The 14,491-nt window shown below is 40.9% G+C and overlaps 1 protein-coding gene across 5 annotated transcripts in view; it reads left to right on the forward strand.

The window, feature by feature from the left end:
- IGSF9B (immunoglobulin superfamily member 9B) overlaps positions 1–14,491 on the forward strand; it is a 176,710-nt gene that overhangs the window by 98,029 nt on the left and 64,190 nt on the right. For 4 of the 5 annotated variants that reach the window (XM_068240421.1, XM_068240424.1, XM_068240423.1 and 1 more), the window contains 2 exons: positions 690–840; positions 1,215–1,338. In XM_068240421.1, coding sequence (XP_068096522.1) covers positions 690–840; positions 1,215–1,338 — 275 coding nt within the window. The remainder of the gene's footprint in view (positions 1–689; positions 841–1,214; positions 1,339–14,491) is intronic. The other variant, XM_068240422.1, reaches the window with a different exon arrangement.

Below are 14,491 nucleotides of genomic sequence, written 5' to 3' on the forward strand. Positions count from 1 at the left end.
TCACTGACTTCATGTATTTTGTGCCTTGGCATTGAGATATTTTGTGCCTTGGTATTGTAGAATATTTGTTATGTCAAGTTTATAGTATAGTCTTTTTTTAAGAGTTGCAGAATATTTTGTGCTTTGACATTGTAAAGTATTTATTATCTCAGGTTTGTGGTATAGACTCTGTCTTGGAGGTTGTGAAATATTTTCTGTCTCTGGTTGCAGTGAAGTACATCTGAGTGTTGTAGTGTTCGGTCTTGGGTTTGTGGTGTAATCTGTGGCTTGGATTTCCAGTTTAGCAGTTGCATTGTAATCCAAGGCTCTGGGTTGAGGTATAACTTGTGTCTCGAGTTGCAATATAATCTATGTCTCAGAGTTGTAAACTGAGTCTTTCTATGTCTTGGAGTTGCAGTGTAGTCTGCATCTTGAATTTTCAGTACAGTCTGAGTTGCGTTTTAGTATAGTGTATAATATGTATCTTGGGTTGCAGTGTAGTGTGCATCTTAAATAAAGTCTATATCCTGGAGCTGCTTTTTAGATTTTGTTTTGAAGTTGTGGTTTGGCTTGTGTTAAAGTTGTAGTGTGATATGTCTCTTAGGTTGCAGTGTCATCTTTAAAGTGCAGCACAGTTTGGGATATACTTTTTTTTTCCTCAGCTGTGTATCTGTGTTGTAAAGTTACTATGTTTTCTGTATGATTCACAGGTGGGAAGACCCTCATCCAGTAAGCACAGTGTGCTGCCTAGTGGCTCCCTGCAGTTCCGGTCACTCAGTAAGGAAGATCATGGAGAATGGGAATGTGTTGCTAGTAATGTTGTAACAAGTATCACTGCCAGTGCCCACCTCACTGTTATTGGTAAGTGTGCTACTGTATACTATTCTCATTAAACGGCTATATTTATGACAGATTACACTTACAGATAGCAGCTATGGAGAATGGCGCTTCATACCTTTCTAGCAGTACGTACACAGGGGGATTTAGAAATGCAGTCTCATCAGGCTCAGGTTAGCCAGAGGTCATGGGATTAGGTGCAGCCTGTCCTCATTGTACACAGCACAGAATCCACAGCAGCACCTTTCCAGTTTCTACAGATGGTTATTCTATGGGCCATTGAGGTAGGTGCAGGTTGCCATGCTTCTTTCTGCCATTTCTACATTGCAGTATGGAATTTAAGGGTAACTAAAATTTAATTTAATTTAAGGGTAACTGGTGTTTTTTTCCATGTCCAGGTACCAGCCCCCACGCCCCCTCCAATGTGCGAGTGGCGGTGTCCATGAACACAGCCAATGTGACCTGGGAGGCCGGCTATGACGGAGGATTTGAGCAGACATTCTCAGTTTGGTATGGCGCTCTGTGAGTCATCCCAGCATGCTTTGCAGCTTCTTTTTCCACTGTCTTTATGTGTCTGCCATTTTATGCCAGGAATGCCACCTGTGCATTCCTGCTAGGACATATAGAGAGCCAGCTATATGTCTATATGATGTATGTGTGTTTTGTATATACATGTGGGATGTATATATTATATCACACACATATAAAAATGCCTTCATGTGTGATAATCAGGTGATCACATATAATAAGATTATGTATGGTTTATAATCTCTATTCTGTAGTTGGGGATCCCTCACTGTGGTGTTTGTTGTGGTACATGCCAAGCTGATATATCATATATTGCTGTCACACCCTTACTTGTGCTGCTTTACCCTGCATTTTCTATTATGATTAGCTCATTTTACCACCAATACAAAGTAACACTGTAACAGCATAAAAAATGCAGTTGTTGCTTTATACTCTTCCATACAAAGAAATATGTATTTATTTTAACATTGTGGCAAGGAGGCCTCATGCCGAGTCACTGGTCTTTCACGAGTTATCATGGACCATTACTGTGCTCCTAAGATATGACCATCTATATAAAAGCTGAATTCAATTGTATATTTTCATTAAATCATTGGAAACAAGCATTTAAAAGTTCACTTCACACAACAGTCAAAACTTTGCATCAGATAAACCCTGACTCCCTTTAGCCAATACTTTTCTTCGACCCTGATTTAAGATTGTACAAATGCAGCTGCCCATCCACATGTCCACTGTCCTTCCTCATCTCAACAACCCTATGCTTACATGCTGGACTATTGATGGGAGAGATTGTATGGCAACAGAAGTATGTGATTAGGTTGCTTCTGATTTTATGAATTGTCTGGTCAAAATAGTTGGAAAGGGTATAACTTGCTAATTTTCTGTGGCCTGGACAGCATCTAATGCTTGCTACACATCATGCATTTTCCCATCAGATAGATGGGTCAAATAGATGATGTCCGAAAGGTCCGATCTGATTTCCGGTAGTTTTTCTGATCAATTTTTCAATCATTTTTATACAAAATCGATCAGAAAAATGATCGGAAATCAGATCAGAACTGTCGGGAATTATCTATTTGACGTGTCTATCTGATGGAAAATTGCATGATGTATACCAGGCAGTAAATGGGAAACTGTAAATAAGCAGTGAAGGATAGCTCGCTCTCTAATCACCTCTTCCCCCAACAACATGTCTGTCTCTTAACCAACTCTTTCTTTGATCACTTAAAGTGTACCTGAGACGAGAAACGTGTCTGGTACCATTCTTACCTGTGGCTTTCTAAAGCCCCCTTAGGTCCGCTCATCCCTCTGGTCCCCAGCAATTCAGCCCAAATGCCTGGTCAAGTCCTGCTTCATCACTGCTTTTCCCAAAAGCCACTTTTCACTACTCATTAGGCCTTTTTTCAATCTATGATCTCTAAGAATCAAAGATATAGCAGTATCTTTATCATCCTACTTGTCAGGGCACGCTTTTACAGTCGCTTACTTTGCTCAATTTTTTGCTAATTGTTGCCTTACCCCAAGGTTCAGTTCTTGACTCCTTCTCTTCATCCGTCTTTCACCATCCCAGTCTTTTCCCACTCCTTTCCCCATTTCATCCCACTCAGTCTTTCACATCCCATTCTTTTCCACTGCCTTTTGTTACTATACATGGAAACAAAATTCCAATAACCTTAACCCACCAAGCACAGTGTCTGGGTGCAATATATGTTTACACCGTATCTCAAATATTAACTCATGAGTTTATTGTATCCAGAATTTAAAAAGTACATTAGTGCTGCTAGATGAAATCTCCTAATCATTATGTGATATATACATAATCCAAGTGGAATGGATACTATATAATCACATTCAGTGCCTCCTATCTGCACCCCTAAATGATGGCCAATCAAATATTATAATATAGAAAATTAGTCAGTATCATCAAAGTGAATTGTGTATGAGCATATATAGATAGAGAGAGAGTACTATGTATAATGTATATATGGAATATTAATATTTGGCACCATTGTTGTGCTTTTTATACTTCCTTTTAGGTACAGTAAAGTTATAGTTCAATATGCGAGAAACAGATTTAGTAATGGATATTATTCTTCACAGTATTTTCCTTTTTGTTTGTCTGTTGCTTCTATACTGTCATTGCACACCAGGGTGGTGAAGTATTTGTTTGTTTTGTTTGTTTTTTGCCTTTTCTGTTGTCCTTTATGATTTTGAACTATCATTTTAGGCCCCGTTCACACTGCATGCGTTTCCAGCCACGTTTTGGAAACGCGTGCAGGTGGCTGACCCGCACGACATCAGACAGTGCATAAAGTGCACTGTCTGATGTTCACACTGCATGCGTTCCAGACCTGTGCGGTCCGGGAGCGCATGCTGCACACATCTTTTGCCAAAACGCGTGGCTGTCCCATTCACTTTTCAGTGATGGGATCAGCCACGCAACGAATACAAACGCGGATGGCGTGCGTTCGTACGCGTTGCGTTCCGCGTGCGTGCCCGTCCACGTTTGTAATATGAACGCGGCCTAAGCCTAACATTTACTCAGTAATCACATCTTGACATCCTCCTCTGTGGCCAACCTACTATAAGACTGTCTCCTTTCCAGATCATTCTGAACTCCACTAATTGGCTAATTCTCCTTCTCTCACTTCTTCTCTCTGATGCTAGCCCTCTTTTTCCTCTACATTGGCTGCCAGCCAACTTTAAAAACCTATATTTTGTTCCTGATTTCCTCATATTATCCAAACTTAAAATGTTTGCTCTGCACATGGAACTCTATTCTCCACAATGATCACCTTGTCACACTCGTGTATCTAATGGTGGCCACACAGGATACACTAAAATGATCCAATGTTAAAGAGAACCCGAGGTGTGTTTAAACAATGTTATCTGCATACAGAGGCTGGATCTGCCTATACAGCCCAGCCTCTGTTGCTATCCCAAACCCCACTAGGGTCCCCCTGCACTCTGCAATCCCTCATAAATCACAGCCGTGTTGTGAGGCTGTGTTTACATCTGTAGTGTCAGTCTCAGCTGCTCCCCCGCCTCCTGCATAGCTCCGGTCCCTTCCCCCGTCCCTTCCCTCCAATCAGCAGGGAGGGAAGGGATGCAGGCGGGGACCGGAGTTCTGCAGGAGGCGGGGAGAGCAGCAGACTGACACTATAGAGATAAACACAGCCAGCTCTGACAAGCTGTTTGTCAGCAGCGTGGCTGTTATTTATGAAGGATTGCAGAGTGCAGGGGGACCTTAGGGGGGTTTGGGATAGCAACAGAGGCTGGGCTGTATAGGCAGATCCAGCCTCTGTATGCAGATAATATTCTTCAAACCCACCTCGGGTTCTCTTTAAGGCTTTTCCATAAAAATGTAAAGCTTTTTTTTTTTTCCATTCGAGCAAGAAATCTGATTGGTCTTCCCATGTTTTTTCTCTGATATAAGTCGATCAGTAGTGGTGAATTTTTCTGATCAATTTTTATGAAAATGGAATGGGTTAGAGTAGATTGTCAATATATTAATGTATAGACCCTAGCAGTTATTTTTTTTTAGTTTTCAAAATGTTTTTTGATATTGGAAAATGAACACATGTGGTCCGATTTTTTTTTAATGTTACACTTAATCAGAAAAACTGATTGCAATTCTTGAATTGAAAAGAAATAAACAAAAAAATGGTATGGTGTGTGGCCACCTTAATATATTTCCTTGCTTTTAAACTTTGTCTGGTATTCTTCAGCCCCAAGTTGTGTTGCTCTGAGTGTCAAAGCCTTATGTATCCTTAAAACACATCATAATGTGTCATTAAAGGACCACTACCGCGAAACATTGTATTTTGAAGCACCCCCACAGTAGTTACATCATTCATACAAAAGCTTCACTGTGTAATTGTTATAATTTTTTTGCATGATCCTTTAAACATCCACATGTTACTGTCTCCTGTGTCCGTCAGCCCCTGCATCTACGCTGACGGACTTTTGTAACTTTAAATTCACAATAGGGGAAGCCTTGTCAGGTAAATGAATAACAGATGGTTTGCCCTACTCTCCATAATTGCCGAACTCACGCGCTGTATCGATTCATCGATTCATTGAAAAGAGCCGAACTTCCCATCACCACTGTTCAGAATTGATTCATTAAAAAGAGCCGGACTTCCCATCACTACTGTTCAGAATCGATTCATTAAAAAGAGCCGGACTTCCCATAACTACGGTTCAGTCCTGCTGCTCTGCCTCTGATGACGCGGCTGCCCAGTGAGCCGATGGAGCCGCTCTCCTGTCTATTCAATCGCCCCGACTCAGCTTTGTTGCAATGACGTAGGGGGAGAGCGGCTCATCCCGTGTGTCTGCGCTGACACCTGCCTCATCCAATGCCTGCAGGGCAGAAAGTACGGGGGTCCTTTCTATGCAGCAGCGCCGGAGTATAGGATACAGCGCATGAGTTTGGCAGTTATGGAGAGTAGGGCAAACCATCTGTTATTCATTTACCTGACAAGGCTTCCCCTATTGTGAATTTATAGTTACAAAAGTCCGTCAACGTAGATGCAGGTGCTGACGGACGCAGGAGACGGTGACATGTGGATGTTTAAAGGATCATGCTAAAAATTATAACAATTACACAGTGAAGCTTTTGTATGAATGATGTAACTACTGTGGGGGTGCTTCAAAATACAATGTTTTGCGGTAGTGGTCCTTTAACAATATCCAGACTATCCACACCATCCTCCCCCAAACCAGCTATCAAAGGAATTGCTGGCTACTCTGCTGAAGTTGTACTACCTTACCTACTGTCTCCACCTGTCTCTTCTAAACAGTAAGCTCATAAAGGCAGGAACCTCCTCTATTGTTTTCTGTCTAATGTAATGTTTTTTACCTATGCATGTATCAGCAATGTTGGATACTATTTTATTTTGTATTCATTGTCTATGTATTTGTATTTTAACTGTCAAAGGTTCCTATTGCACTATACATTGTTCAGTTAGTGGTAGATCAGGCTAACAATCAGTCTCTTCCAGACTTGTTAGATATTAAACACTGCTCAATGCAGTACAAAGCTATCCAGAAAGGCTATTTATTTATTTATTTGTTGTATTTATAAAGCGCCAACATATTACGCAGCGCTGGACATTAATTTAGGTTAAAGGCTAGCTATACATTCTAGTTTATTGGTTAACCACACTTACTACAGCCTTTATTGTGAACTGTAATCATTTCTGTGCTACAACAGTGAAGTTCATTAAACTGATTAGTCCCCAAATAAGATGTTTTTTATACAAACTTTTGCCCTAGCTTTCAAGGAACTATTGATCCCTTTTCTGCATTTTGCTTACCTTCAATTGGGAGTCTTATCTAACTGAGGCTTTAATTGACAGTCGAATTAATTACTTTAGGCGATGCTCCTGGCTTTGGACCTAATTATTGCATGGATTTTACGTATCTCTTTATATAGTGGATGCTAGATTGCCCCATTGTCATGATCAATTGATATACTGTAGCAAGGTGGTACGTTTAAATAATAATATTTATTACGTGCTTTTCTCCTGTCAGACTCAAAGGGGTTGAGAACTTCAGCCACTAGGGGCATGCTCAGTAAGCCACCCTAGAGCATTATGTAGTCTTGCCCTAGAACTCCTTACTGAGTCAGTATCTGGCTCCTGCCAGGTTTCAAACCCTTGTTTACTGTGTGTCTTTAACCAGTACACTACCAGCCATGCATAAATACTGCATAAATACAGCATTATTGTGACTCTTACTGTGTATATGGATCTCAAGCACCTATCCAGGCTACAACCTTAATTGTATTCAATTAAGTTTTCGTTCTTTCAATGTCGATATGTACAAACTTCTTTTTACCTCATTTGATCCTGTAAATCTTGAATGGGTTTATTACAAATTGCTTGCTATTAGGTTGAAAAAATGTGCAACCCCTTGTGGACCATAATAACAGAGCGCTGTGCATTTGCACTTATTTGCACATGTCCACAGCAAGACTATTTTAATATAAATTAGTCAGGTTTACAGGATCACTTATTTTATTTGATATTCTCCAGCTCAGCAAACCTTAATAATTTGGGCTCAGTCTTTCACAGCAGAATTCCTTGAAAAACTTTTGGTAAATCCTACAATATGGTTGCTTGTTGGTGCATCTTGGACCTGTATGTAACCAAAATATAAAGGATTCTTTTTTGTGCAAAGAGCAGTTCCCTTGCAAAAAAGCATAAGATATATGTGAGGATTCTGGGGTGTTAGGACCAAGAGCGAAAGCACATATCAGCAGACGTACCTGAACCTGGCAGACTCTGTTTATAGGGCACACAATACACACAAAACTGGCCAGAAAATGGTTACGCAACACACTAGTCACCACTGATTCCAACAACAAATAACCTGCAAATTACAGACGCACAGTAAATGAAATACAAGGCCCAAAATCCCGAGTTGCAAGCTTACAAGTCTTCACAATCCATGTTCACTTCAGCACAGGCAGTGAGCTACAAGTCCCAGAGGAATTGCATTCCTAAGCAAGATACTGAATGGACAACATGTTCTGGCAGTCCTAGTCACAAGCTTAAGGTCTCCAGGTACTGTCTGTTTTCTAAATAGATTTCTTTTGAGAGATATAAACACTTTGCTTAACTGGGCATAGCAGACAGAGACTATCAGAATTCACAATTTACAATACACCCCTTGATGAGCTACTCATTCTCTGAGAATCATGATAAACGTAACCTGCATATGCAGCCAATTAAATCACACCACCAAAGGACCTTGTAGATTCACAGATATAGAGATCATTCCATTATAAAATACAGGATAAAGGGGCCCATACACTGGTCGATTTCAGCCATCGATTGATCAATCTGAAATCGATTATTTCAAATCTATCGATTTGTGGCCGATTTCGATGGATTTGATCTATCTGACAGGATGGAAGATCTAGGTCAATCTGCTGCTGGTAGCAGATCCATGGCCCATAGAGTTGCATTGGATCTAATGGTTCAATCATGCATTTAGATAGATTTCCAATAGATTTCATTCTGAAATCTATTGGAAATCTGTTCTTAGTCTGTGGCACACATCAGATAGATTCCTGTCTCAGATTCTACTTGACAGGCATCTGACAGAAATCTATCTGATGGTCGAATCTGCTGCAAATCTATAAGTGTATGGCCACCTTAAGACTGTTGTAAACACAGGGTACACATGTTGCCTGATATGCTTAGAATTCAGCTTCAATGAAATTTAAATGCTTCACTGGTTGCAATATAAATAACCAACTGCAGGGCTGATGTCCTATAGAAAGTGACTGCAAAACCTCAGTACAAACTATATGGTAATTATACAAATACACAAATACCGGTGACATAAGGTACATGTAACGATTGTGGAATTATCTCCGTGGTCAGCGCACAAGATATGCGCCGACACTGCGGAAATCCTTCACAAACGCCTGAATAACAGAACCCAGCTGTGGTGCAATGCACCTGTAGAGGGAGAATTCCCACCGGCAGATGGAGCTGTGGAGTGCAGAGGAATAAAGCCTCTGCACTGCCACAGACGCCAGACAGGAATTGTACGAGGAGAAGCAATACAGGGCAAGATAGCCCCTAGTGAAAGAGAGTGAGCACAGAGACAGAATGTATGTATGTCCACCAATCTAGTCGCCACCCGGCGACGGTGAACGCACAACAGTGAAGACCAAGTGGGAAAGCAATCGCAAGAAATGGTGATTGCTAACAGCGACACAAGACTAAATAAGCACAGAGATAGAATGTAGTAAGAAAGACACAGTAAACAATAATGATCAAAACGCCAAAGAAAATAACAAACGCGCTATCTAAACGCGGTCTCCGCACGAGAAACGCAACAGACGAAACACGCCAACCCTAAATATCAAATGAACCCAGAAACACAAACAAACAAATAACTGAAACAAGTAAGATTGGATCCACTGCTCTTCCGCAAGAGAGAGTGCGATCCGTACACGAGAACAGAACTGAAAGGGTCCACTGCTCTTCCGCAAGAGCGAGTGCGATCCAAACAGACAGAGCGGTTTTCTGTCAGCCGCCGCCGGCGACAGAACAATCGCAACGGAAAGACAGAACGATTTGCAACCGCTGGCGACAGCGCAATCGCAAGAACAAGACGCGACAGAATAAGCAGTATAATATACACAATCCTGACTGCACTAACTAGGAATGCAAGGAGCACTCCCAAAGGTAAACTACTCTAAGCTAGCAATAATAACCAACAATGAGCAGCGGGCTGAGACTCCAGGCAAGTTAACAGGAACAAACCATCATGACCAGCAGGGAATTCTGGGAGGAAATGACATTTATACTGCAAGTCATCAAAGGAAGCAGCTAAACAATTTGCATGACAAGTGGATGCAAATTCCTCACCAGAAAAGCCACTCTGAAACTTGCAGAGTGAAGACAGGTCTCTTTTCTAGAGACCCGCAGCATTCAGACCTAAAAAATGGTAAAAAAAGCTGTCTGCCTGTGCAGACAGCAGAGCAGATCATTACAGTACACATAAATAATAATGATAAATCCAGTATTTGTAAAGCACTTTTCTCCTGTCAGACTCAAAGCGCTTTCGAGGAAGCCACTAGAGCGCACTTTGTAGGCAGTAGCAGTGTTAGGGAGTCTCGTCCAAGAATTTCTGTGCTGGCTTACTGAATAGAAAGAACCAAGATTTGAGCCCAGGTCTCCTATGCCTTGGCAGAGCCCTTAACCATTACAGACACTGCTTCACAGTGTGCAAGAATATCTACCTATGCACTAACGTGCACCTTTTAAAAGAAGGGCCTGTAAAATGATGCACAAGAAACACTGGATAAGGGATCTTTCTGCATGCTACGTTTTCTCTGGGTGTTTATTCTTGTGTTGCTATCATCCACTGAAAATCAGAATGGCATTGTGATTTGCATTGTTAAAGAGGCCTCACCTGTGGATGTGTTGGTAATATTAAGAGCGATACTCAACCAATTCAAATAGAGAGGTCAGCCTCCAGTGCTAGTGGTAAAGGGGTGTGTCCTGGTCCATTATCACTGTGTGGAGACTGCTGCTTCCTCAGAAGCTGTCTCTGATTTCTATGATAACAATTAATGTTAAAATCATTTCTGAAAAGGAGACTATTTATTTGAATAATTATGGTATACATTTTAATATATTTTTAACAGAACATACATACAATAATTTCCCTGTAGATCCACAGATAGGCAACTGAACGCTCCAAAAACTCATAGAACAATAAGCATCAGAAATAAAAGCCCACATTCACATATACCCAGGGCTGTGGAGTCGGTACAAAAATCTTCCGACTCCAACTCGGACTCCTCAGTTTATGAAACTACGACTCAGATTCCAACTCCGACTCCGGGTACCCAAAATGGCTCTGGCTCCTACTCCTCGACTCCGACTCCTTCGTCTAATACTTAACAGGGCTGTGGATTTTGTACAAAAATCATCCGACTCCTCAGTTTATGAAATCAACGACTCCAACTCCGGGTGTCCAAAATTGCCCCTACTCCGACTCCAACTCCGACTCCACAGCCCTGCATATACTAATGACTATTTGTGTAAAGCACTGAATTCTAACATAAAATCTTAATGATCAATAATGCAGATTTATTATCTCTTGTAGTCTACAACAATGAATATCCATACCATCTACTACACAGGTACAGGATCTTCTCAAAAAATAAGCATATTGTGATAAAGTTCATTATTTTCTGTAATGTACTGATAAACATTAGACTTTCATATATTTTAGATTCAAATACACACAACTGAAGTAGTTCAAGCCTTTTATTGTTTTTATATTGATGATTTTGGCATACAGCTCATGAAAACCCAAATTTCCTATCTCAAAAAATTAGCATATTTCATCCGACCAATAAAAGAAAAGTGTTTTTAAAACAAAAAAAAAAGTCAAGCTTCAAATAATTATGTTCAGTTACGCACTCAATACTTGGTCGGTAATCCTTTTGCAGAAATGACTGCTTCAATGCGGCGTGGCATGGAGGCAATCAGCCTGTGGCACTGCTCAGGTGTTATGGAGGGCCAGGGTGCTTCAATAGCGAACTTAAACTCATCCAGAGTGTTGGGTCTTGCGTCTCTCAACTTTCTCTTCACAATATCCCACAGATTCTCTATGGGGTTCAGGTCAGGAGAGTTGGCAGGCCAATTGAGCACAGTAATACCATGGTCAGTAAACCATTTACCAGTGGTTTTGGCACTGTGAGCAGGTGCCAGGTTGTGCTGAAAAATGAAATTTTCATCTCCATAAAGCTTTTTAGCAGATGGAAGCATGAACCCACTTTTGAACCAGAAACAGCGGCAGAAGCGCCTGACCTGGGCTACAGAGAAGCAGCACTGGACTGTTGCTCAGTGGTCCAAAGTACTTTTTTTTTCGGATGAAAGCAACTTTTACATGTCATTCGGAAATCAAGGTGCCAGAGTCTGGAGGAAGACTGGGGAGAGGGAAATGCCAAAATGCCTGAAGTCCAGTGTCAAGTACCCACAGTCAGTGATGGTCTGGGGTGCCATGTCAGCTGCTGGTGTTGGTTCACTGTGTTTTATCAAGGGCAGGGTCAATGTGGCTAGCTATCAGGAGATTTTGGAGCACTTCATGCTTCCATCTGCTGAAAAGCTTTTTGGAGATGAAGATTTCATTTTTCAGCACGACCTGGCACCTGCTCACAGTGCCAAAACCACTGGTAAATGGTTTACTAACCATGGTATTACTGTGCTCAATTGGCCTGCCAACTCTCCTGACCTGAACCCCATAGAGTATCTGTGGGATATTGTGAAGAGAAAGTTGAGAGACGCAAGACCCAACACTCTGGATGAGCTTAAGGCCGCTATCGAAGCATCCTGGGCCTCCATAACACCTTAGCAGTGCCACAGGCTGATTGCCTCCATGCCACGCCGCATTGAAGCAGTCATTTCTGCAAAAGGATTCCCGACCAAGTATTGAGTGCATAACTGAACATAATTATTTGAAGGTTGACATTTTTTGTTTTTAAAAAACTTTTCTTTTATTGGTCGGATGAAATATGCTAATTTTTTGAGATAGGAAATTTGGATTTTCATGAGCTGTATGCCAAAATCATCAATATTAAAACAATAAAAGGCTTGAACTACTTCAGTTGTGTGTATTTGAATCTAAAATATATGAAAGTCTAATGTTTATCAGTACATTACAGAAAATAATGAACTTTATCACAATATGCTAATTTTTTGAGAAGATCCTGTATATGAAGGTGTGTGCGCGGGAGATGGGAGTGAATCTGCCCTCCCCCCTCTATCCTTCAAAACCCCTCATTAGACCCAAATCCTCCATTCATGTATAGAATTAGGCCTACTTTGAGCCATTACTCTCAAAAACTGAGCCTATGGCGTCCAGCCCTCACAAAACTTATGTTCTTCCATTTTTGTAGGCTAATAGCTCTTCCATTTTTATATGACTTACAGCAGCAATAATCTTATACACTGCTACCTTTAAAGCGGAATGAAACCCAGCATTTCTTTACTCTAAAAAATGTATATACAACCAGCATTTTTTTTTTTACTAGAACAGCATTCAAAGGGTTACACACAGGACTTCAAGTTCAGTGCAGAGAAATCTGGATGCATCCAAAAGTGGAGATGATGTTATCTTGTGTTTACCTAATTGTATCAAGTGAGGAATGTGACACATTCTCTGAGGGCTGGAACTCACAAGAGCGTTTTTTTGAGCATTTTGGCAGCGCTGCGATACGCTAGCGTTTTGCCAAAACGCTCAGCTGATGTTAATGGATGGGGCAACTTCCACAGGAGCGTTTGCGTTTCCCAGAAACGCAAACGCAGGACATGCAGCATTTTGGGAGCGTTAGCGCTTCAATGTAAAGTATTGAAACGCTAGCAGAAACGCTCAGGAAAACCTAAACTGAACGGTTTTGCTAGCGTTTTACGGTTCAGCACACTGTAACAAAATTAAAAATAATTCACAGGACCAATCAGGATAAAAACGCAAAACGCTACACAACCGCTGAGCAAAAAAATACAATGTTGCAAAACGCGACCGCAAACGCGCATGAATCCGCTTGCAAAGCGCTCAGACAAAACTCTAGCGGTAGCGTTTTACGTTTGCGGTTTTCAGTGGGTTCCAGGCCTTACTGTGGAGAAGCTGCTGGACACAGACAGAGACTCGAAGCATTTCTGCCTTCAATACATAATGAATAAAACCAGTTATTAATAAAATGCAAAGTCCGCTCTTAAAGCAATTAAACTGTACTTTTGGGAACTTGTAATTTCTAAATGAATAATAATACTTGTGCACAAATGCAAATATAACCGTATGACATATAAAAAGTAGGAAAACGTGTTTTTATCGAATATTATGTCAGGGTTTTATACCGCTTTAATTATTCAAACCCCTGGCATATTTTGACTTAAAGTTACTTTTATTCAACCAGCAAGTAATTTTTTGATGGGAAATGACATAGGTGTCTCCCAAATTGTAACACGATGTACAAGAGACATTCTTGTGTAGGAAAAAAAAAACATTTCTCAGCTTTTATTTACATTTGAGCAAAAAGTGTCCAGTCCAAAATTATTCATACCCTTCACAAACTGTCACAATGTGTGGGAAAATTAAAAGTTCTATACCATTCCAAATAGTCCAAGCTGTTCTAAGGCATCCTAATTACACTGATAAATTAGGAACAGCTGTTTTAATCAACTCAACAGGGGAAAAAAAGCAACTCTCTGCAGTGGTTTGTGGACTGTCATGGCTAATGCTGGGTACACACTATGAGATTTTCTGGTCGATTTACTGTCAGATCGATTATTTCCAACATGTTCGATTTGCTTTTCAATCGTTTTCCGAGCATTTTCCGATCGATTCCTATTAAAGTGCACGGAAATCAATCGGAAAATGCTCGGAAAACGATCGAAAAGCAAATCGAACATGTTGGAAATAATCGATCTGACAGTAAATCGACCAGAAAATCTCATAGTGTGTACCCAGCATTAGACAAATGAGCTCTGCGAGGACCTGCGGCTGCTCATTGTGGCTGCTCACAAGTCAACAATGGTTTCAAGTTCCAGTGGCTGCTCATTGTGGCTGCTCACAAGTCAACAATGGTTTCAAGTTCCAGTGGCTATAGTGC

This window comes from Hyperolius riggenbachi, chromosome 6 (genome assembly GCF_040937935.1).
Source record: "Hyperolius riggenbachi isolate aHypRig1 chromosome 6, aHypRig1.pri, whole genome shotgun sequence".
NCBI lineage: Eukaryota > Metazoa > Chordata > Amphibia > Anura > Hyperoliidae > Hyperolius > Hyperolius riggenbachi.